This window comes from Grus americana, chromosome 2 (assembly GCF_028858705.1).
Source record: "Grus americana isolate bGruAme1 chromosome 2, bGruAme1.mat, whole genome shotgun sequence".
NCBI classification, from domain to species: domain Eukaryota; kingdom Metazoa; phylum Chordata; class Aves; order Gruiformes; family Gruidae; genus Grus; species Grus americana.
This window is the reverse complement of record NC_072853.1, coordinates 161,283,743-161,305,387: the sequence shown is the minus strand read 5'-3', so window position 1 is coordinate 161,305,387 and position 21,645 is coordinate 161,283,743. Positions and strand designations below refer to the sequence as shown.

Sequence of the window (21,645 nt, the reverse complement as noted above, 5' to 3'; positions counted from 1 at the left end):
GTGGTTCATGCTTGGGCCCAGTCATCTGGAGGGTCTATTTCTGGCATTACCACACACTTGCAGTGTGACCAGGGCTGAGTCACATATGAGGCATCATTATCCTGTATGTAAATTAGGTATCAACAACTTTGCAGGTGATGTTTGTTACAGCCTATTTTTTTTTTCAAGTGCTTTAAGTGTACTATTATGTTGTATTCTGGGACTGTTTACAGTCAACCTGGAGGATTTATGGGCTGCAGCGTGGCCACCTGCGCCCAAAGAAACACAGCTTTGTGTTTTTTACAATTGACTGGTTCAATGTTGGTGTTTTTTCCTGGGGCAAACCCCACCTTCACTGAAACGTGAACTGTGAGGCACGTCTTGCTCTGAACGGCAGCACCATCTGCAGTGTTTGCTGGGGGGTGGTGAACCCCTTCTTCCCCCTGCCATGCACTGTATCCTTTGTGGTCATACGTGGCTTGAAGGCAGCTTTGAAGCTGATGAAATCCATCCTGGCCAGTGTGTCCTTGCTAGGGCCAGCCCTGGCTGACAGGCCTAAGGCACCGGCCTGGATGAAGGAGCACCCCTCAGAAAGCTGGAAGGCGAGTATGGCATCGAGCCCAGAACAAGGCCACGGCCGCGCTGACACACATGGCCTCTGACAAGCTTCTCCACCCGTCTCCACAGCCCACGGCAGCACGCCGAGACCACCCGCAGCACCCTGCCAACTCCGCGGCCCCGCACCGCCCTGACCCAAGATGGCGGCCCGCAAGCGGCGGGGGCGGACGGCGGCAGAGATCGCGTCACGTGGCGGCGGCGGGCGGCGCATGCGCCCTGGGGGCGGCGCTGACAGGCGGCTGCATGGTGCCCGCCGCTCCGCCGCTGCCGATGCAGTGAGGCCGGGCCGGGCCGGGCCGGGCCGGGGGAGCCGGCGGCGGCCTGGGTGGTAGTGTAGGGCCCGCATTGCCGGCTCCCCAGCATGGCGAGCTACCTGCCCCCCTGCGTGATAGACGGAGGCACCGGGTGAGTGCGGGCAGGGGTGGGGGGGATCGGCGCTGCCCGTCTCCTTTCTGGGGAGCGGGAGGTTGTCTCCGCCTTGCCGGCGCCCCTCAGCCGCCTCCCGCCGCTGGCGAGGGCCCTCAGCGGGGAGTCCCTTCCCCTCTTACGAGTCCGGGCTCCTGCCGTGTGTCCCGATCCTTTCTCGGCCTGTCGCCTGTGGGACAGAGGGTCTTCCTTTCGTCCGGGCCCCTCTGCCGCTGGGGTGGCCGCTGCTGCCCACCCACCGCTCTCCACCGGGTACCCCCCGTCCTGTCCTTCCTCCCCGTTGGGAGCCCGGTGGAGGGCAGTGCTGCCGTGCCCCAGCCGTGTGCCCCGGGCAGGCCGTGTGCCCCCGGGGATGGTGTGTCTCCATGTGCCCTTTTCTCCTCTTGGGTCCAATTTTCGTTCACGTTCTCTGACTTTAAACTGTTGCATAATTAAAATGCTAAAATTGGGGATGGCTTATTTCAAATGACTGCCTGGGGAGAGGGGACACGTTTGTTTTGCCTGGGAGCTACGAACGGGCACTGACTGTGGTCCAGAGGCAGGTGAGGTGTGCTTGCCAGGCTGCAGCATCTCCTTCGTGCAGAGCTCTAGGACCACAGTGGCCTTGCCGGATTGCATCTGGCTGTGCCTCTAGACAGCATGTACATCTTGAACCTTTCCCGGTATTGACCTCTGGCCCGCAATCAGATGGGAGCTAGCTGTTTTATACTACTGGTATTTTAGGTCATCCCTTCTTCGCCTTTGTCAAATCAGTGTGAGATTTATTCTACGTTTAGACAAACCACAAGTATTGTAACTCTCATGTTTCTGAGGACTAAAACGAATCTAAATTGCAGAGGCTGTGCTCAGGAGGCATTTCAGGAACAGGTCTTTCCTACGTGTCTGTGGCTAGAGAAGACCCATTCATCATCCGATAGACCAGTTCTGCTGTGCCTCAGGAGTGGGAGGTGTCAGGGAGCTGTAATGAAGGTGATACTGAATATCTGGTGTGCTTTTGCTAATATCTTTCCTTTGGCCAAACAGTTACAGACAGCTCTGAGGAGGAGAAGAGACAAAACTGAGCCATCTTCAAAACTCCAAAACCAAACTAAACAAACCCAACCTCCTAGATAACCACAGGAAGCACTTTCCAGCGATGGGGTGTCACATTGCCTTCTCCTGAAAAGTGTTTCATATTTTGAAATACATCTTTGTTCAACTGTCACAAAACTTTTAAAAGTCTCTTGTTCTGTTTCTGTTTATACCTTATCTTACCAGAAATCAACTCTGTCCCCTCAGTGGAGAATACTGGAATCCACAGGTGGAAACTTTGGGAGTAGAATAGAGACTGGGTTCCATCGTGCATGTAATTCTGCCTGTGCTACTCCTTGGTAGCTTCTCAGGTTTTTTCTATTTATTTGCTGAAGATATTTTAAATACCTGTTCTCCACAGAACTGTTAGTGTTACAGGAATATTACCTGACAGTTTGGAAGAGTTCTTCAAGGAGAGAAATGGGAGCTCTAGGTGGATCCTTTAAAATGGCTACAGTATAAACAGCAAAACCAAGAAAATGCATTAAGTACAATTCGTCTGTGTCTTGCTGAAGACCTTCTTTGCTCTCAGTTTGTGGAGTGATTCCAGTGTTTTACTATCAGTAGATATTGGTGGTGACCAACAGTTGTACAAAATAAGGACAGGAAATGATTTATTGTGTCCTTTCAGGGAAATAATAGTGACACAGAATTATTAAGTAGAATTTCTAAAATCGATTTAGTGCTTGCATGGTGAAAATCTGGTGGAGTTTGTCTGTATCAGTTTGTTTCAGGAAGGGTTCGGATAGTCTCCAAGTGATGCAACTTTGCATTTCCATGTCTTCAAATGATCTTCATTCACATGAGACAACATGGTGTCTCAGTTGATGGGATTTCTGCTTGGCTTCACTGCAGGGCACTGAAATGTGGAAGACTTCTCAGCAATGAGATTATTGAATTTGAAATAAATTATCTTGCAGAATTCAAGAAGAAATAAGAGTCTGAACCAAAGCAGCCAAAAGAAGTAGCTTGACTCATTGATACGCAGTCTCTGGAATTTTCCTCTGTGTGGGCTGAAAACCTTCTTATTGTTAGAATGAATCTGCTTTGGGTTACAAGCTTCAAACAATTCATTCAAATTATTCATGAAAAGGCTTTCAGATGAAAAACTTGGAAGAGCATAGCAGAAGGGAAAAGGTATATGCAGACATGCACTATGGAACATTATGTGTATAAAATACACTTTTCTACTTACATCTCTGGTACTGAATGAGGTGCTTTGTCCAGGCACTAATCCCCCTTCTTTTTCTGTAAGGGGATTTAAGAAGTTTGTGAAAAGACTCTTGTTGTTGTTTTGCACATAAGGAGCCTGGTTTAATTTACTGTTGTTTGCAGCCACAGGCCTCAGTCCTGTAAAACACTGGAATTTCTCAAAAAAAGGAACAACAGGTGTATAGAAAATAGGTACAGACCTTCAGTGAGAAACATATCATCATAGCAGGACAGGATAATGTTCCTTTCTCTATTAGATAGATGACTTGAACTTTCTTTATAAATAGAGACAGTTTATGGCAGATTTTGCAGACAGTGGTAATAATTTGCTATCGTCTGTTCCATTAGTATTTGCAAATGACATGTCCTATTTCAGTTTTGATCATGCATGAGGTTTTCCTCGTGATCAGTTTACACATTACTATTGGTCTTTTTGTGGAGAAGGGCATGCTATTTTTAGTTTCTTAGGACTACCAGGCCTTTCTCGTGTGGCAGTTTTAAGTAGCTTTAGACTTCATAACTAGTTTTATTAACTGGCATTTAGCTGTGGGACATCAGAATGCTAGTAGGTGGGTGTGTGAAACAAAGATGGCTTAAAATACCTCTCTTCTCTTCAGTGTATGTATTTGCAGACACTGAGGAATACTTCTATTTTGGGTGTATTTTACTGATGTCACTCCATTTTTCTTTTAGTAAAGAAAAATAAATTCAGCAAAGCCTTACTGATAAGCTTAGAGATAAATACTTGATTTCTGGGAGAAGCGAGCTGGACTTGTCTTAAAATTTGAAGCTTAGGCTGTTTGTTGTTGCTGGGCTGTTAAAGATAGCTGGAACCTTAGAACATGTTACATTTTTCCCCCCCTATTACTATATTTCTGATGCTAAATGAGTCGTTTTAGCCAAGTATTACCTCTGCTATTTACACGTGAGACTTGTAAACAGGCGTTATCGTAATTGCGGTTCTGGGTCTAAGGGGCCTGGGTTAATTAACTGTTGTTTATAATCACAGGCTTCAGTCCTGTAAAGTGCTAGGTGCTCTCAAAAAAAGCAATGGCTGTAATGTACACTTTATTCTTATAGTGGCTGCTGGTGCTCCTGGGTAAATTGAGCCGATATAATAGATTTTTTTGTTGTTTGATGTTTCCTCCTTCATCCCTTCTTTCTTTGTTCCCATTCCTTCATCACATCCTCCTTCATTTCCAAAGTGCCTTTCCACATCTTCATGTAGACCTTGTATTGCAAGTGTCTCCAGCATATTTGTAATAATGATAATACAGTCTGTTTATGACAGCATCACATCACAGGTGTGCTGGCAGTAATAACTGTTAGTTATTTAGCATCTTAGCAGTCTTGAGAAAGTGTTCTCTTTACAGAGGTCTGTTTGTTTACAGGACTTTCTTAAAGCATTTTGCTGTTTTCAGTCACTTCATATCTATCTACTTAGAGATTTTTTTTTTTGGTGAAGGTAACATGTTGTTTTAAAGATCTGGGCCAAAAAGCAATAGAATTTGAGGAAATACTAAAATGTTCACATCTGTGTTTTGGTCTTTTTTACATACCTGTCCAGAGAAAATGTCTTGTGTTTGGAGATGGATAAAGCAACTGCCTGAGTTTGTGATTTTTAAATGCCTAAATTATGTTGTTCTCGTGCTCTAGTAAGAATTTTCCAAAATATGTCTCTGCTGTTTAAAGTGGTTGAGGGTGCAGCACCTGCTTCTGAGTTTGGTCCATTTGCATATCTTTGCAGTCATTTTTCCAAGGAAGCTTTTCTGTCTTTCCATGGTAGGACCTCAGAAGAGAACAGGGTTAGGATGACCATTCCTTATGCGAAAACTAGCGAAATTGATTTGTGTACTAACTAATTGCCTGAGAAAATAGTATGTAGGAGACAACAGGATTTTTAGAAACTGCTTGCTTCAACAAAAAGTAATTTGCAGTGATTTTTTTTTTTAATAAGTAGTCCCTCCAAATCCCTTTGCATGAAATAGCCCTAGTCTATTGGATCAGTTTTCTACTAATCTTTAATGCAGCCTCCAGTATCCTATATTTTGGAGAGTTTCCAGTAGGTTCCTATCTCACTGGCAATAAATCTGCTACTTCTAATGAAATTAAGTTGGAATACTGATTATCTACACGTTCCCTACAGCTGTCTTTGCAACGTCTTGTGATCTGTAAATTACATTACCATTAGTCTGCTAGGCTGTAACCCAGAAGAGAAAACCCTATGTTTTAGATGCTTAAATATTCATTGGAGAAGGGACTGGAGACCAGGTTACCTCTCTAACTGGTTAAGTCCAGAGCCTTTCAGGTCAATGAATATTTAAATATCTTGTATAAAAGGGAACAATCTCTGTAGGAGGTCCTTGAAGTGGGTCACCCAAACACTTTAATGTACTCTTGGGTATGGCTTTGAGAGGTGGAATGTGTTCGGGTCCTGCTGGGCAGAAGAAAAATCTGGGACCAAATCTGCCATGTCCTGAGTGAGTAGGCTACTGGATAGAAAAGGGCAGCACAACCGTAGCGTCTTTTCTCTTCTCTTCCTCAGTAGTTTTGAGAGTAGTTTGAGTTATCCTTCCATTTGGTTTTGTCAAAACACCTGAAATACGGCTGCTTGTTCAAGTCTGTCTCTTGTTTGATGCTAAATAGAATTTTTTAACAGCATTTTTTTTTTTTTTACTTACTTGCATCAACATGGAACTAAGATTTTAGTTATTCTCAAAATTCTAGTATTAATCCTTCATGGATTAATAGCATGCAAAAGAAATTTTCCCAATTTTTATCTTCTGTCAGATGTGTTCTTTGAAGAGAACTATTTTTCACTGATACTGAGTAATAAGCTTATCCCATAGTTCTAACTGGGGTTAATTCAGCTGGTGAAAAAATAAATCTGTAAAATACTGATCTATAGGCTTTTGGTAACTTTGTAAGTTATTCTAGTAAGTGGATCTGATCCCTACTTGAGAGGGAAGGTAAAGCTATTGCAGACTGATAGCCCAAGTTGACTTTTAGAGAGTGTTTTCTTTTTAATACTGTGAGTGGGTGTGAGTTTAGCATGTGTGTAGAGGGGGGGAAAGATGGCAATCTGAATTCACCTCTTGGCCAGAGTTAGTTGACTTCTGATTATATTGCAGGAACCTTTAATTGTGTGTGTGTGCGTGTCTATATATATGCATACGCATATATAAAAATAATATAAAAATATATATACATTTTTACATGCTTAGGTATATGTGTATATTTGTATATATTAACTTTGGGTTTTGTCACTGGGGCTTGAAGGACTGTTTTCATGAGGTTTCTGCCTGATTGCCATTTCTAAGTCTCAGAACTAGGTCTGTCAAATCCAAAAACGGTTTCCTTGGTCCTCGCTACGTGCACTTGAGCAAAACTCATTTCAGAGAGAGAAGTGAAGAGGAAGTATCCTGTAATTTGTCTTAAATCCCAGTGTAACTCCTGTTGTTGCTTGTTATGCTTGAACACTATTCCCTGGGTAGGCCTCATTCTAAAATGTAAAGAAGCTATGCAATAATAATCCTAAAAAGAATTCTTCCTAGTAACGGTCTTCTCTACAAATCAGTTTAATTTAATGTCCTGATTATATTTTTTTGAGAGCCACAGAAAGTATGCATAAACATTTTGGTTTAGACTGAAAGCATATGCCCACATAATGATGACTAAAAATGCAACAAACCCTTGCCCCCAAAACATAGTCCTTGTCTTTTTAGCCTTGGGGAAAATGTTTTTTGGTTTTTGGGGTTTTTTAACTATTATTTGAAGTGTATTGAAGCTATAGCTTTGAAGAGATGTTGTAAATATAATATTTAAATTCCAAGGTCCTTGCTAATTCAGTTTTGATTTAATTCCTTTATCTAAGCAAACATAACTCTTAATGAGTGTTTTTATACCAAATATTCCATAAAAGGGAACTTACTGTTCAAACTGTTAATGAAGAAGCAATCCTCTGCTTTAGTGCTGGCATAATATTGTTTGCAAATATTGAGAGGAGGACGTAGGCAAAGACCCTAAATTCACTTTAGGACCTAGGTTGTGCTTGGTCTCATTTAAGAATGTCATGGCTTTAGGTTTTCATGGAAAAAATGGATGTGAATAATGCTAATTTCCCTCAAATCATGCTATTATTGTACTTCTATTCCAATCTACTGAAAATATTAGGGAAAGACTTCGGTCTCTGCAACCATTCAATTATTTTTGTTGGCTTTTCTTTTGAAACTACTTCTGAATTGGGTTTTGTTTTTGTGTGCCAGTCCCCCCCCCACCCCCAGGAATTAGAGCTGTTTTTCATAGTCTGGCATGTTAATTATTTCTAGCTGCTAAAGACCTGCAGACAGTAATACCATGCAGAGATTCAAGGTTTTGTGTGAAAATTCCTTTTCTTTTTCTTTTCCTTCCCCAAATTACTGTTTTCTTTTTTCTCTTGATCCTTTACTTGTTAAAATAGATACTATATGTGTATTAAGAGACGGACAATGCTTCATACCATCTGCTGCCCATTTCTAAAGCATTTTATCAGTGCATGCTTACTTGGGTGTAGTATGTGTATATTACCACACACAGATACTATACCTGTGACAAAGTGAGTGGTTTGTGCAAGGCATGAAATGGAATTGTATCGGGATTGCAACTAGAGTTCTGAACTGTGGTTTGTACTTAAGACACGCTATTTTTTTTTCTTCTGTATTTGGCAATATTAAACAAATATGCAAAGTCTAATGACATCTTTGGTCATGGTAGCTTTCTGAAAGGTGAGATCTGCACAGCCCCTTTTTTACCAAAGGGTGGAATGTGGCTTGTCCATCTTTTCTCCATCTTGTTGACTGGTTATGACAAAGTAAGAGCTGAGTTTTCAGACTTCATAGTTTGAAAAAAACACTACCAACATTTGTGAGCTGAAGGTGTCTGAAAAATAAGTAATACCTAAAATATTTACCACTTCTGAGTTTTCTTCTCAGCAGGATGACACTTGAAAGCATAACCCAGAAAATTGTAGATGTGGTATGCAATTGTTTGGCCTTCACTTTAAGAATTGTAGTGAATTGAAAGTATTTTTTTTTCTTTTTTTTACATCTAAGTGCATTTAATGACCTTGTGATCATTGTGTTCCTAGGTATACAAAACTTGGCTATGCAGGAAATACAGAACCTCAGTTCATTATCCCATCATGTGAGTAACTTTTTGTCCCTCCAAATTCTAATATACACCGCTATCACTGAGCAGTTTCATGGGTAAATGATGTGCTTTCCAACTCCCAACTCAGCCTTCATAGTCTCTTGTCCATCTGAGAAGTGATATTCATTGCGTTAGCATCTTTGGCTAGTGTAGCTAAACAGAACTCCTTGTTTGCAGTTAGCTAGGACTGTTGCTCATTAAATCAGCTCTTGGTTGCTATGACAAAGATGAAGAGAACTCCAGTCCAATTTCCTTTTTATCTCCATTATTTTTCTGCCAGGACTCTTGAGTAGACAGAATGCAATTTACCTCCTGTCTACCTGACACCATGGTTACTGCCTGGATAATCTGGGGAAGGCTTCCAATCAAATTAAGTACTGAAGTACAGGTGGTGTCTGCCTTATTTACATTGTCTGGGGCTGTAGACAGTTTAATATTCAAAAAAAAGTTGTTCTTATTAGAAAATGTTCTTTTTGGCTGTGTGTTTACTAATTAAAATGGTTTTGCCCATTTAACATGCTTTGTTGAGCAGATTTACTCTTTATTTTTTTGCATGTTAAGCTTACTTAAAATGTGATACCTTTCTGATGTTCTTGATTTTGTCATCTTAATAGTTTCTCTCAAATGGTATATATATTTATAAATAGTTGCACTCACTATGTATTTACATCTGTAATGGCATCTGTTATCTCCACTTATGTTAAACACTGCCTTTTACTTTTTGTTAACTTCATCAATTAACTATTTATTAATGTATCTACACTGCCTTGTAGCTACTCACAGTAGAAGGTGTAAAGATGAGGAAATAATAAAGGTAGTTGAGGACCAAAGAGGTGGAGGGGGATGTGCTCTTTACAAATGTAGCTGCAGTACTGGTTATAGTCTTTCTATTTTAAGCATTGTAAAAAAAAAAAAAAAAATCCAAACCTAAACCACTGGTAAAGATTTAAATGTCTTATGTTAAAGAAGTGGGATAGCAGGAGTTTCCTGTGAATTTGTTATAAATCCTGTTTTATAAAACTATAAGCTTGTTGGGGCTTAGATGTCTTTCCAAAAGAATTGTTTGCCTGTCAGTAATTTTTGGTGCTGATAGTATTTGGCACGTTTGTGGAGATGTCTGTCTACTCTGCATTTTCTACTGTATGTTATTTAGATCCTGATTATGACCTATTAAAACTGTATATAAATAAGGCTATGTTTTAAGAGTACTTTATTCCATTTTTATTTATAGCTTGCCCCAGATTTGGTTTTTTTGCTGTCTCATCTTCTTGCCTATAGCAGCCATCATATAATAATTTTAGTGATAGTTGCAGCCTGGTAATGGGAAGTGTAAGTGTCTCCAAAGATTTCTCTGTAATGCTGCAAATTGATTTCTCCCCTTCCCCCTTCCTTCTTCTCACCAATGGAGACAATGACTCCAATACTTATTTCTGAAGTACATAGTTTATTTTCTTCTCCCCCTGTGCTCTTAATTCTCAGAGTTGAAACTCAGAAAATCATGTTACTTATTGGCTTAAAGAATATTTCCGGTGGAATGCCACACTTGTGTGGGTTTAGTGACTGCTGTAGTCTGTAACAGAATACATTTTTAAGATTTTCTCTAAGTTATTATTTACATTAACGAGGGATGGGTGACCAGAATCCTGTGTGTCGCAGTGAGAGTGAACTTTGCTACATTGGCTTGTCGTAAATTTTGTTTTCTGGAAACTATACTTTCTGTGTCAAATTTTTATTTCTGGAAAAGAATCCTTAAGTAACTAAATATTAATTTCTTTGTATTTAACTGTTTTAATTTTGTTTTGATTTGTTTGGGTTTTATTTTAAGGTATTGCAATCCGAGAATCAGCCAAAGTAGGTGACCAGGCTCAGAGAAGGGTAATGAAAGGCGTTGATGATCTGGACTTTTTCATAGGAGATGAAGCCATAGATAAACCTACCTATGCCACAAAGGTAAGCATTGGATATTTTTAAGAAGTCTTTCCAAATTTTCACATTTTTATTAGTATATAATGTTCTAGGCCTTCTTGATAGTCATGTAAAACACACATTTGCTTTTTGTAAAGTATTTTCATTGCTTTTTAAAAACTGAGTGGTTTTGTTCAGGACTTTACCTTTTTTTAAATGTCTGTTGTATTAGTGCTGTCCTGTGTCACAGGTGCTTGAACCCTTTTGTAAATATCCATTGATATACAGTGCAGCCGTTGGGTTTTCAAAATTATTAGCTATTAAAATAGTCATAAACACTGAATATTTAAATTCTTGCTAAAAGTATATCCTCTTAACATGGCATATGAACTGGGGAATGTGTCGGATACTTCTACTTCAGGGAATGTCACAATTGTTTTGTGGATGGCTGTCTTCAGTGCAGCTTTTCTGTGAATCATATTTTCCATACCCTAGTAAAGGACTTCTTGTACTTACAAAATGTTACTGGCTTATGAATTATGTGGAAAAAATCATATTTTATACATCCTACTGTATTACTTAAATGTCAGATGTGTTCTTAACATTGAACAAAATGTAAACATCATCCCTGCCAGAATTTTTGTTGAAAAATATATAGCCTATATGGTCTTTATTTCTTTTTATAGATTGGAAGGCATATTGAAGCCAAGTGTGATTCTCAACTTAAATGATAAAATTGATACAAAAAAGAGATTAAAACACAGTGCTGCAATAGAGCAATAGCAGTATTAGGAATAGAGTCTGGATTCTGGCTTCTAGTCCTGCAAGGTAGAATTGCAATTTGAAGTACCTGGGAGTAGGAGATAACTTCAAACAGTGCCTCTAAATTAAAATTAGAATGGAGGATTTGATAAGGTGACCATGAGATGAGCTGTTTTCATTCTTGCAGAAGATGTAAGGGTTTGGGGACTTAGGCTGTTCCAGTTTCTGGTTTGTTTGTCCTTGTATGGTCTAGAGTGTTGACTAGTTTTCTTGTTTCAGTGGCCTATACGACATGGTATTGTTGAAGATTGGGACCTCATGGAGAGATTCATGGAGCAGGTCATTTTTAAATACCTACGAGCTGAACCTGAGGATCACTATTTTTTAATGGTGAGTTAATGAGACTGGGTGAGAAAATATTTTTGTAAGAGGAAAACTAAATAATATTCCAAGCACAAGTAGCTCTGTTGGGGGATTTTCCTCTGTATGTGTCTTTTATTTCTTCAGCAACTGAAGGATATGGGTAGTGGAAGAGGAAAGTAATCTGTAAAGCTACATTACAACCAAATTCTGTTAATTTTGTAATGCAGACTAGTGCAGATTGGATTTTGGTTTTGAAAAGCTTTAGTCACTTTGTTTAAATTCTATTGGAAATTGTCTATTTTGAGTGCACTGAAAACTTTCAAAGTTTGATTATTACCATACCAAGCTAGTCATTAGGACTTTATTGAGATGCTTTTTTAACTTTTTTTTTTTTTACCTCCCCAGACAGAGCCTCCATTGAACACACCAGAAAACAGAGAGTATCTTGCAGAAATCATGTTTGAGTCATTTAACATACCAGGACTTTACATTGCTGTTCAGGTGAATAAAGTGCATATATACATCTAAAGTATAGTATAGCTGCAGTATGTATAGTCTTCTGTATGCACATGTCTAAAATGTTTGAAACAGTATTTTCTGAGATTGTAAATTAGCACACTCTGCCTGCTTCTAAATATAAACTCTTTCTCATGTAGGCAGTGTTGGCCTTAGCTGCCTCTTGGACATCACGGCAGGTTGGAGAACGTACTTTGACTGGAATTGTCATCGATAGTGGTGATGGAGTGACCCATGTAATTCCTGTGGTATGTAACAAGATGCAATTTGAAATTATCAGCGGTTTGGACAAGTACACGGTTTGTTTACTATAGGTTTAAGTAAGAGGTGGTCAAACTAAACTTTATTTTTAAATTTTTAGTGTTGCTTGATTGTTAGGGATTTTTTCCTCCCTTATGATTGTTTTGAAAAGTATGTATTTTATGTGAACTTAGTTAGAAAATGAGTTTAGCTTGCAGACTAAAAGAAGGTCACAGGCTATCTTTTAAAGGCTATTTCTGTGTAAAACTTGGCCTTTTGTTACTGTGATGCCTCAGTTCTGTTTAATGCTTATCACAATTTTGGATCTCCAAATGTCTGACAAGAAATGACCTAACTTTTTTGATGTCCTGCATCTTGATTGTTTAATACAACTGAAAATGTGTGCTTTTTTATAATTTTATTGTATTTTAGAAGTTAGTGATCTCTGCTTGTGTGGAAACAAGTACAAGCTGGTATAAACACGTGTTCATATACATGGTCTATCTCAAATGGCTTAATTATGTTAGGATGTTTAAAATATAGAATTACCTGTGCATAGTGGCATCTGTTCCACTGATGTCATTTTGTGTATTTCTGAAGCACACAGTATGCTTGAGTGATCACTTATTTTAGAAATGAAAATTTGATTCCCTTTAACTTCATCTTGCATGTTGGTACTAATCAGGTCTTCTCAGTATTTTCTTCATATGGGAAATGCTGGTTTTTCCCAGCATTTCCCATATGAAACTCTTAAAAATATAAAAAAAGCAAGGGAAGAAGTAATGTTGGCTCAGCAATACCAGTGTTTTCAGTAAACGCATCCTGAAAAAAATTCAACAAATAGATTTCTTGGTTTTATTGTGCTTATTGTTAGATACTACTTCGTGGAATTTTTCTTGTGTGAGGATTTTAATAAATTTTATACTCTTTCCTATTCATTTTTCACTCTCAAACAGGACATGAGTGGTCTATTTTATATTACGTTTGCTTTTCAGATCATGCCTAAAAGGAACCAACTGACCAGACTTTGTCTTCTAATGTGTTCAAGATTTTTATCATCTATCATTTGCGTATCTATTAGATAATCTGTATCTCTTTATATGTGGTAATCAAGGTCTTTTAAATAAAAATAATATCCACTTTTCAGTGGGTTGCACATTTTTTTTAGTAATTTTACAGTTTCAAGATTTTACTGTAAAAATCAAAACAACTATAAAAATGAATGTTAGTTTTGCTGTTAATTATTGATACACTGTAGGTTTTTCCCTAAATATTCTTTTCCTCTCCTCCTACATAGGCAGAAGGCTATGTAATTGGAAGTTGCATCAAACATATTCCTATTGCAGGTAGAGACATTACATACTTTATTCAACAACTCCTAAGGGAAAGGGAGGTGGGAATTCCTCCTGAACAATCTCTGGAGACAGCAAAAGCCATAAAGGTACACCCTTCTTTATCTCTTAATAAATAAATAAAACTCTTTGAGCTAATTTTTTTGGCTTTAACAAGTTGCCAGTGGCTCTTTTAAAAATGCAAATGTAGGCAGTGTATTGTAATTACACAAGCTTCTGGTTGTTTATCCAATCAAGTGCGGGGGAAGGAGAAAGAGGAAGAAAATCTCCATGCTAGACTGTTTGGAGTGAATATGTTCTGCAGATTAAATCAGCATTTTAAGCTTTAGATTTGTTTAAAATTTGCTTTTTAATTTAATAAAAAACATCAGTAGGGTGATTGTGTGGGTCTGATCTTGCAGTGAGAGCTTGCCGTTGATCTTCTTTATCGTCATAAACCTAATGGTTGTGATGTTTTCATTTTGAGAGAGACTGATCTAGAGGAGTCGGTGTGCAATCTTACTGAATCAAATAGGCCATGTGCATTGTCTCGTAGGGTTGAGTCTTCAGTAGTCATTTAGGTGAGAACATCTATTGAACAGCCCCATTGTAAGAATGCTCACATATTTTTGTCTTTTAATTGTGTTATACTTTAATTCAATGATGGAATTATTATTTTGGCAATTTTTAATGCATGGTATTTCTTAACAGGAGAAATACTGTTACATTTGCCCTGACATAGTAAAAGAATTTGCCAAGTACGATGGAGATTCTCGAAAATGGATCAAACAGTATACTGGCATCAATGCAATCAACAAAACCAAATTTGTTATAGATGTCGGTTATGAAAGGTTCCTTGGACCTGAAATTTTCTTTCATCCTGAGGTAAGAATAGTGACTAGCAATATTGAAGTTACTGAAACTTTACTGTTGTGAGTGAAGCAGAGGGGGAAGGTACTATCATTTTTGGAGCCAGTGTGCCATCACGTGGAAGTAAGATATCAGTACAGTCTCCTGACTGCGAGCCATGTACAGCCTCAGATAACATAGGCACAGAAAAGTGCGAGTAGCATTGCATTGATAATATTTTAAATCACGGATACTGGCTTTTGTGTGCTTTCTCTATTGATACTGAGTCAATTAACACTGGTGAAGTTTCCCTTGGTCTACCCTTCTCCTGTTGGAAGAATATTAAAAAACCTCATTCTCTCACCTTTTGTCTAAATTCTAGCCTTAATCTCTTTGTGGTCAGTTTGTAGCCATCTGATCTTGTGCCAACATTAAATAGTTTGTCCTCCCTTCTTTTTACCCTTGTGATCTTACAGAGAGGCATTGAATCCCATGTCAGACATCATTTTAATAGCTCCTCTTTCCATAGTCCCTTCAAAGACTGTTAGGAACAGGATAAAGGACTAATTTCCATGTTCTTCATTTCTTGATAGTTTCTTGGCTCTGTATTGAAAAAAAACCAACAAAACCAAACACAACAAACTGAACTGACTTTCTAGACAAGAAAAACATACTAGGTGATCTGTACTGCACCCAAAGAGAATTTCTTGCCAGGCTTCATTAACTCTTTACTTAAAGGGTATCAAGTTAGCTAAGTAAAAGCTGACTTTGGTAAAGCTGTCTTGTAATCTTTTCCTATTTTCGGTTTTTGAAATTTGTTCTGAAGTCTTTAATACTCTTGAAGTTAGGCTTTGGGGTTTGTAGTTATCCAGATTATCTCTCCACTTTTTAAATTAGGTATTTTACTTGCTGTTCTCCAACCATATGGTATTTGCTGGCAGACTGCAATTTCACATGTCGGTTCTGTGGTCCCCAGTCTGGGAGCATGTTATACTCTGCTTTGGATGCCATAACTCTCACTTCTACCTTTTCCTTTTGCCCTGCTGTTTTATCAATATCTTTATGGAGACCTTAGCATAAGTTTTCTGGCTATAGCTCATTCAGATGAGAACTCTCCGTGTGAAGAAACACCACTTCTTTCTTCTCTTAATTTGTATGGCTTCATGTTTTACCTTCTTGCATGATTAATTCTTACTATAGAAATTATCTTGAATTCCTGGGGATTTTTCATGCCATTCTTATGGCTCCCGATCTCCAAGCCAACTTCCTTTGCTAATTTCTCTTTCAGTTCAATGCATACTTCTTGTGTTTTGGCTTTTGTTATTCATCCAGTTAGATGCTTCATCTTGTTTAGGATGTAAATCCCAAAATAGTTGCTACACCTCTGGGAAAGCTTTAAAGTTATATAATAATATATCTGTAATAACATATTATTATTTATTCATAATTCATTTAATTTCTCAAAGTTTAATCTTTAGGCTGTGAACTGTTCTTTTTTTTTTAAAGCTTATGTTAAGTTTTAAGTGGGCAAATGACTACTAGTCCAAGAACGTTCTCTAGCATTAGCAACTCTGACTCTCTAGTATTTATAAATGCAGAAATTTACATTAGTACTGTATTGATGTTTGCATTGATGGTGACTCCCACTCAAGACCTTAGAATATTTATGCCTTTTTGAATATTAGAGATTTTGTGTGTGCTTAGGACTTTTGGTGGTAATTTAACATAAGTATTTCAGTAGGGTTGAAAATTTCTTACAGGTGAACGTTCAATTTGCGCACTGATATTTTTGATTTCACTTGAAAGACAGGGCCACATTGCACAGTAACAGTATGTTTAATATTGCAGGAGAACTCAAACTCACATCACATGCAATAGTAGGTCCATAGCATCTAAACTGTAAACAGTGAATTTATGACCAAGGAAGAGAATATGAATTTCTCGGCAGAAAAAGGAATTCTCATTTCCCTATCACAGAAGTGGGTTTGTTATAATGTAGAATAAGTGGTGAGCAGGAGTAATACTGGCTTTGATTCCCACCCACCCCCTTTAAAAGTGCTGTTACTAAATCTCTCTAAAGTCTCACTTCTACCTTTTTGTTTCTTCTTTCTTGGGATGAAAAATCTAATGACTGTTTTCTTTCATTTTAGTTTGCTAATCCTGATTTTATGGAATCCATTTCGGATGTAGTTGATGAAGTTATACAGAACTGTCCCATTGATGTCCGGCGTCCATTATATAAGGTATGGGCTTTCTGTTGTAAGACTAACTTAATTTATTTGATGACTAAATATCAACGTCATCATCATGAAGCATATACGTATCTACCACTTCCCCTACTATGAGAAATGTGAACTTTGAATAGAAGTAAAGTTCAAGTTAAAGTACCACTTCTGAATGAAGAGTACTTGATATTTGCTGCTTTTTATTTTTGAAAGAAGTAAGAGTGGCTTGATACATAGGTAAGCATTATCCCTGAGGAACTGAGACAGAGCGATGTTATTTGTATCTGACATTTGTAATGTGAATTCCTGTGCATGAAGGCCTTTGGCTTTTGCTCATTTTAAGGGTTACGTCATGGTCTCACCCCTCTCACTCCCCTCCGCCTCTTGCTTTATTAAGCAGTGGTTTCAAATACCTTTTTTTTTCATAGTCTCTACGGTTTTAGCCAGGTATTGAACCCAGTATTAAAGTACCTGAATACCTAAAATCTTTTAGGATACAAAAATTAGGCCTGCTTAAACTTGCCAAGGGTGTAGTCCAGAGAGTACTTTCAGTCACTGATTCTTTAAGAAATGAAGAGGAAGGTACTGAGAGGCATGGCCTATGGCAAGCTCTCTCTGTATAGGCAGCACATCCTATGCTTCCTGGTTGTTTTCTGCTTGTGCAGCAGTAGTGCCCTCTTGGAAATAACAGCGTAAAGTAACAGCATGGAGAGGTTTGCTTACTCATTAAAGGTGGTAGTTTTCCTCATTATTAGACTGAGCATTAAGTTCCAACTAAGTCATATCTTAGGGTAATTCATAACTATTAACATTGTGCAGTCTATTTTAATTGTCTAATAAACGTACTCTGTAATCTACAATGAGACATAATGCTTCAGAGCAAATCTGTGGAGCAGGTTAAAACGGGAAGTTAAACTACTTAACAAGCTTATATGTGGAGTGAATTTTGCAGTAGATGTCTTCAATGGCTTCAAGCTTAGGTATGTTGCAGAAGGTTTTAGGAAACTCTTAGTGTCTGGTTGTGCTTAGGGTGTCTGCTTTTTTTTCTGAAAGATCAAAGTTGCCATAGAGCAATAGCTTCATTGCTTGGTAGGGTAGGGATTAGTACTGATTCCAGAAAGTGGCGTTTCAAAATTGAGGTTAAGTTCCTCTTTCCTTGCTATAATCAGCAGGCAAATAATTTCCCTTGGCTGCTGCTAATTGAGACTTTGTTTTTCCATTCTCTGTTTTTCATTATACTTGCTTAATTAAAACAATGTTACACAATTACCTATTGAATTTAGTGATAGATGTCAGTAGTTATTAATGCTAATAGTTGCTATCTTCTTTAAACACGGTCGCTGCAGAGGGACGAGCATCTCTGTTATTGTTTAAAACAGTGCATAGGTGCAGAAGTCCATTCATACTTTCTCTTAGTTTCTGTGGTTTATGAGTTTCATGTGCCACAGTGCTGCGTGGTGGCCATCCGAGGCCCCGTGCTTTGGAGCTGGGTTTCTGTCAAAGGTATTTGGATTCTTTCTCAGTGTTCATGGAGAAAATACCGGCAAGACCTGCAAGTACCCTACTTGCAGATTATATGTGATATGTAGCCTTCGAAGCATTGTTTCACAACCCATCTTTTGATGTCCTGTGGTACTTCTCTTTTTTGGTTTTATTGCCAGTATCCCTGTTTCCCGATCTGATCAACATCTGTCTTATGAGGCCAGTTATCTTACCTCATGTTGATGTTTGGACCAGCAGGACCTTCATCAGACTGACTTATTCAGCCAGATCCCATAGCCTGTTCAATACCAAGCACAGTCTTTCACATGTGATGAAGCCTTTTTAATTGTATAATGGTTGCCAAAAATGTACTCTTTCAATTCCTGTGATTACACCATCTTAATGTGATTACTTGGAAGAATTGATATATATTCTTATTCTGTGTGTCTCTGTGTCCAACACAGACTTGAGAGTTCTGGATTGCTTGGGATGAGCTGCTTTCTACTAAAATGGAAGAAGATAGGTAGGCTGCTGGGTTTGGTGCCAGGAGACTTACACTGAAATTTGAAGAAATAAGGTGGATTTTTTTTTTTTTTTTTTAAACAAACCCAAATCTTCAGAAAGTGGAATGAAATTTAAAGTGAGTGCTCAGGTGAAATGATAGAGGAGTAATTTTGTATCTTATCACATGGCTGAAATAATCTGGCATCCTTGCTATGTTGATCATTCCTGTGTGTTGAATTCCATTGAAAAATGACCCATCCTGCATGCAGCTAGAAATGCGATCATGCTTTTATGGGGCTCAGTGAGGCATTGCATCACCTATGGCATTCTTTGGGAAGAATGGTGTATAGCTTGTCTAGTTCTATTTTTTTTTTTTTGAGACTTCTTCAGCTTCTTTTTTTCTTAAAATACTGTTCCACAACCTTTCCTTATACCTACATTTATATAAGTATATAGGATAACTGATATCACAGAAATGCAAAGAAAGTAGGAGGAGAGAGCAGTAGCACAATGGGTACTGTGGTTTGCAGAAAAACGCGGTCCTTCCCCCAGCTTTCAGGTTACTATGAGCATACTATGAAACGCAGTGTAACTAATGCATGCTCGGCTTGCATCAGTGGGAAACATCTGCTCCGTGGTGTAGCTACAACAGATGCTAGTGTTGGATGTTTTCAATACTAGTTGCTATTTAAAAAATCAATTTTCAACCTGGAAATGCTCTGAAACTTGTCCTAACATTTGTCAGTTAGGGCATGAGTGTTGGTACTTAATGTTGAAAAAGAGTAGCTGAATTTAACTATATTCACTAGGTGACTCTTATAATAACTTTAGAGGTGGACAAAGGGCTTTCAGAAATTCTAAAAACTGTCTGATATTCTAATAAACAGTATTTTTTTGTTGGTAAAAGGTTCAGAAACTGTCACTCTTACTCCACGCTCTACTTCATCTTCCTTTTTCCCCATCCAGAGTCTCTCCCCAGATACTTGCAGAGTTTAGATGGTTACAGGAGATGAGAACAGCATTGACAGTTCTGAGGTCTGTGCCTTCTCTCAGTAGAAAGGATGTAAGTGTAGGGTCACTGGCTGTCCCAACAATTGATTTCTGTCAACTTTTCTCTGCTGTGTTTTTGGCACAAATATATGGATGAAAGAATTGAAGATAAGTGACATCTGAAACCAGGTAAATTATGTCAGAAATATCTCTGGAACATCCTAGTCAAGCATGTTTAAATATTCATGATTAAAATCATGATGAATTGAGTTGTAACATCTTTAACCTCAAACTTTTAAGCTAGCTTCTCAGGCTGAAAACATTGCATGATGTGGGGACTGTAGTGTATTGGCAAGTGTGGTGTTTTATTGTAGGTAAATCATCTAGGATTTTAACGATACTGGCTCTTTTCCTTAGAGAGGATGACTTTTTAGCTGGCTGTGCAGCTATTGGGGACAATGGTGAACTTGATCTTGCTGATACAATTGAGATCTGGACTCTGCTTGTATCAGCATTCTCTCAAAAGTTTGAACTGTTGACCACCCAGCTCATAACAAACCACCCTCAAAGCCTGGAGAGATCTGGGGTGCGAGAGGCTAAAGGCGTGGTGAACATCCCCCTAGCATCACTTCTAACTTGAATTGCTGGTAAATACTTCAGGTGAAAACAGCTACACATGTGCTGTGTGGTGTGTAGATGGCGCTCTCAGACTGCTGTGTGGTGTCTGGCTGGACATCTGCAAGCTGCAGGGCGAAATACAGTCTGGGTGGTTCCCGACTTATTTCCTGTATCAACCCTATTCTTGCCTTTCCTCTCTGAAATTGTAGATATCCTCAAGCAGAAGACTGGATAGGGTTCAACTGACTTCTCCTCTGTGCTCCAGCAAAATGACAATGTTTGCTGTTAATTAGTAAGTACAGAGTGGAGAGGCTCTGTGGAGCGACTGCCAGGCTGTTAGGTCTGCATCATATTGGCACTGATGATAAGACATGGGAAAGGAAAGGTATTCCTGCTACGTCACATGGAAGCCCCAAGTGATTAACACTGTTAGCGTAGCACAGAAATACTGAGGAGAAGCCCTGTTTATTCCTATCACAGCTGTAATTAGATTTATAACATTACCCATGGTAGCTGGTTTAACAGTAGCTCAATACATCTGCAGTATCTTGTGGTTACTTTTGTATCTGAGTGCAGGCATATTTCTGCAGAACAGCATGACCATAAGTCATGCTGAAATCTTTTGCTATTACTCTGGCTGTTAAAAGAACACTGAAACTCATGAGTTTCAAGGAACAGAAGTTGTTTCTTCATCATTAAAAGTCAAACTAATTTAAACAATAGTGTTTCTCACAATACATTTACTTCTCTGTAATGTATTTGTTTGATATGTATAATATTTCTCCTTATACTTTCCATACAATGTTGGCAAGTACTACCCTCTTTTAGCTAAATTAACAGAGGCACGTAGCTTAATTGATTCACTTGCTCATGAAGTACTTGGCTTCAGCTTGTGAACCTTCCAGTTTTTACCCATAATAATTTTTATTAACGGTCTGTGAACCTTCCCAATTTTTACCCATAATAATTTTTATTAACAGTTATATATTGCTCTCATTACATGTCTCTGGTGGTGTGGTTGTGTCATGTTAAACAATTTTAATTTAGGCTATCCTTTTGAAGGAAGGGAAACTGTGATGTGTTGTTGAAGTTCATATTTACCAGAAAAGCAGTGGATGCTTCTCAGTTTGGTGCTGCAAATTCTGAAGTGTCCAGCTGAGAGTGTGCTTATGCCACGTTACAAGGTGCAGTGTAAAGATGCACAAACCTGTTCAGCACCTTGTGTTTGGTAGTGTTGTTCTGCAGAAGCTAATTTAACTTTTTGGATTTTTTGTGTAAACTTTATTTAGGCAGAGATTTCTGTTACAGTAACCGGGTTGCTTTGTTCAGGTAGCTTCATATCTCTGCAGCATTACACTGTACAGGCA

At 38.6% G+C, this 21,645-nt stretch overlaps 1 protein-coding gene across 2 annotated transcripts in view; it reads left to right on the top strand.

Annotated features, from left to right (window-relative positions):
• Positions 1-801: 801 nt before the first annotated feature.
• ACTR3B (actin related protein 3B) overlaps positions 802-21,645 on the top strand; it is an 88,437-nt gene continuing 67,593 nt past the window's right edge. The window contains exons 1-9 of one of the 2 annotated variants that reach the window (XM_054818791.1): positions 802-1,002; positions 8,432-8,487; positions 10,319-10,443; positions 11,440-11,550; positions 11,929-12,024; positions 12,180-12,287; positions 13,577-13,720; positions 14,322-14,495; positions 16,610-16,702. In XM_054818791.1, coding sequence (XP_054674766.1) covers positions 959-1,002; positions 8,432-8,487; positions 10,319-10,443; positions 11,440-11,550; positions 11,929-12,024; positions 12,180-12,287; positions 13,577-13,720; positions 14,322-14,495; positions 16,610-16,702 — 951 coding nt within the window. In that variant the 5' untranslated portion in view covers positions 802-958. The remainder of the gene's footprint in view (positions 1,003-8,431; positions 8,488-10,318; positions 10,444-11,439; positions 11,551-11,928; positions 12,025-12,179; positions 12,288-13,576; positions 13,721-14,321; positions 14,496-16,609; positions 16,703-21,645) is intronic. The other variant, XM_054818792.1, reaches the window with a different exon arrangement.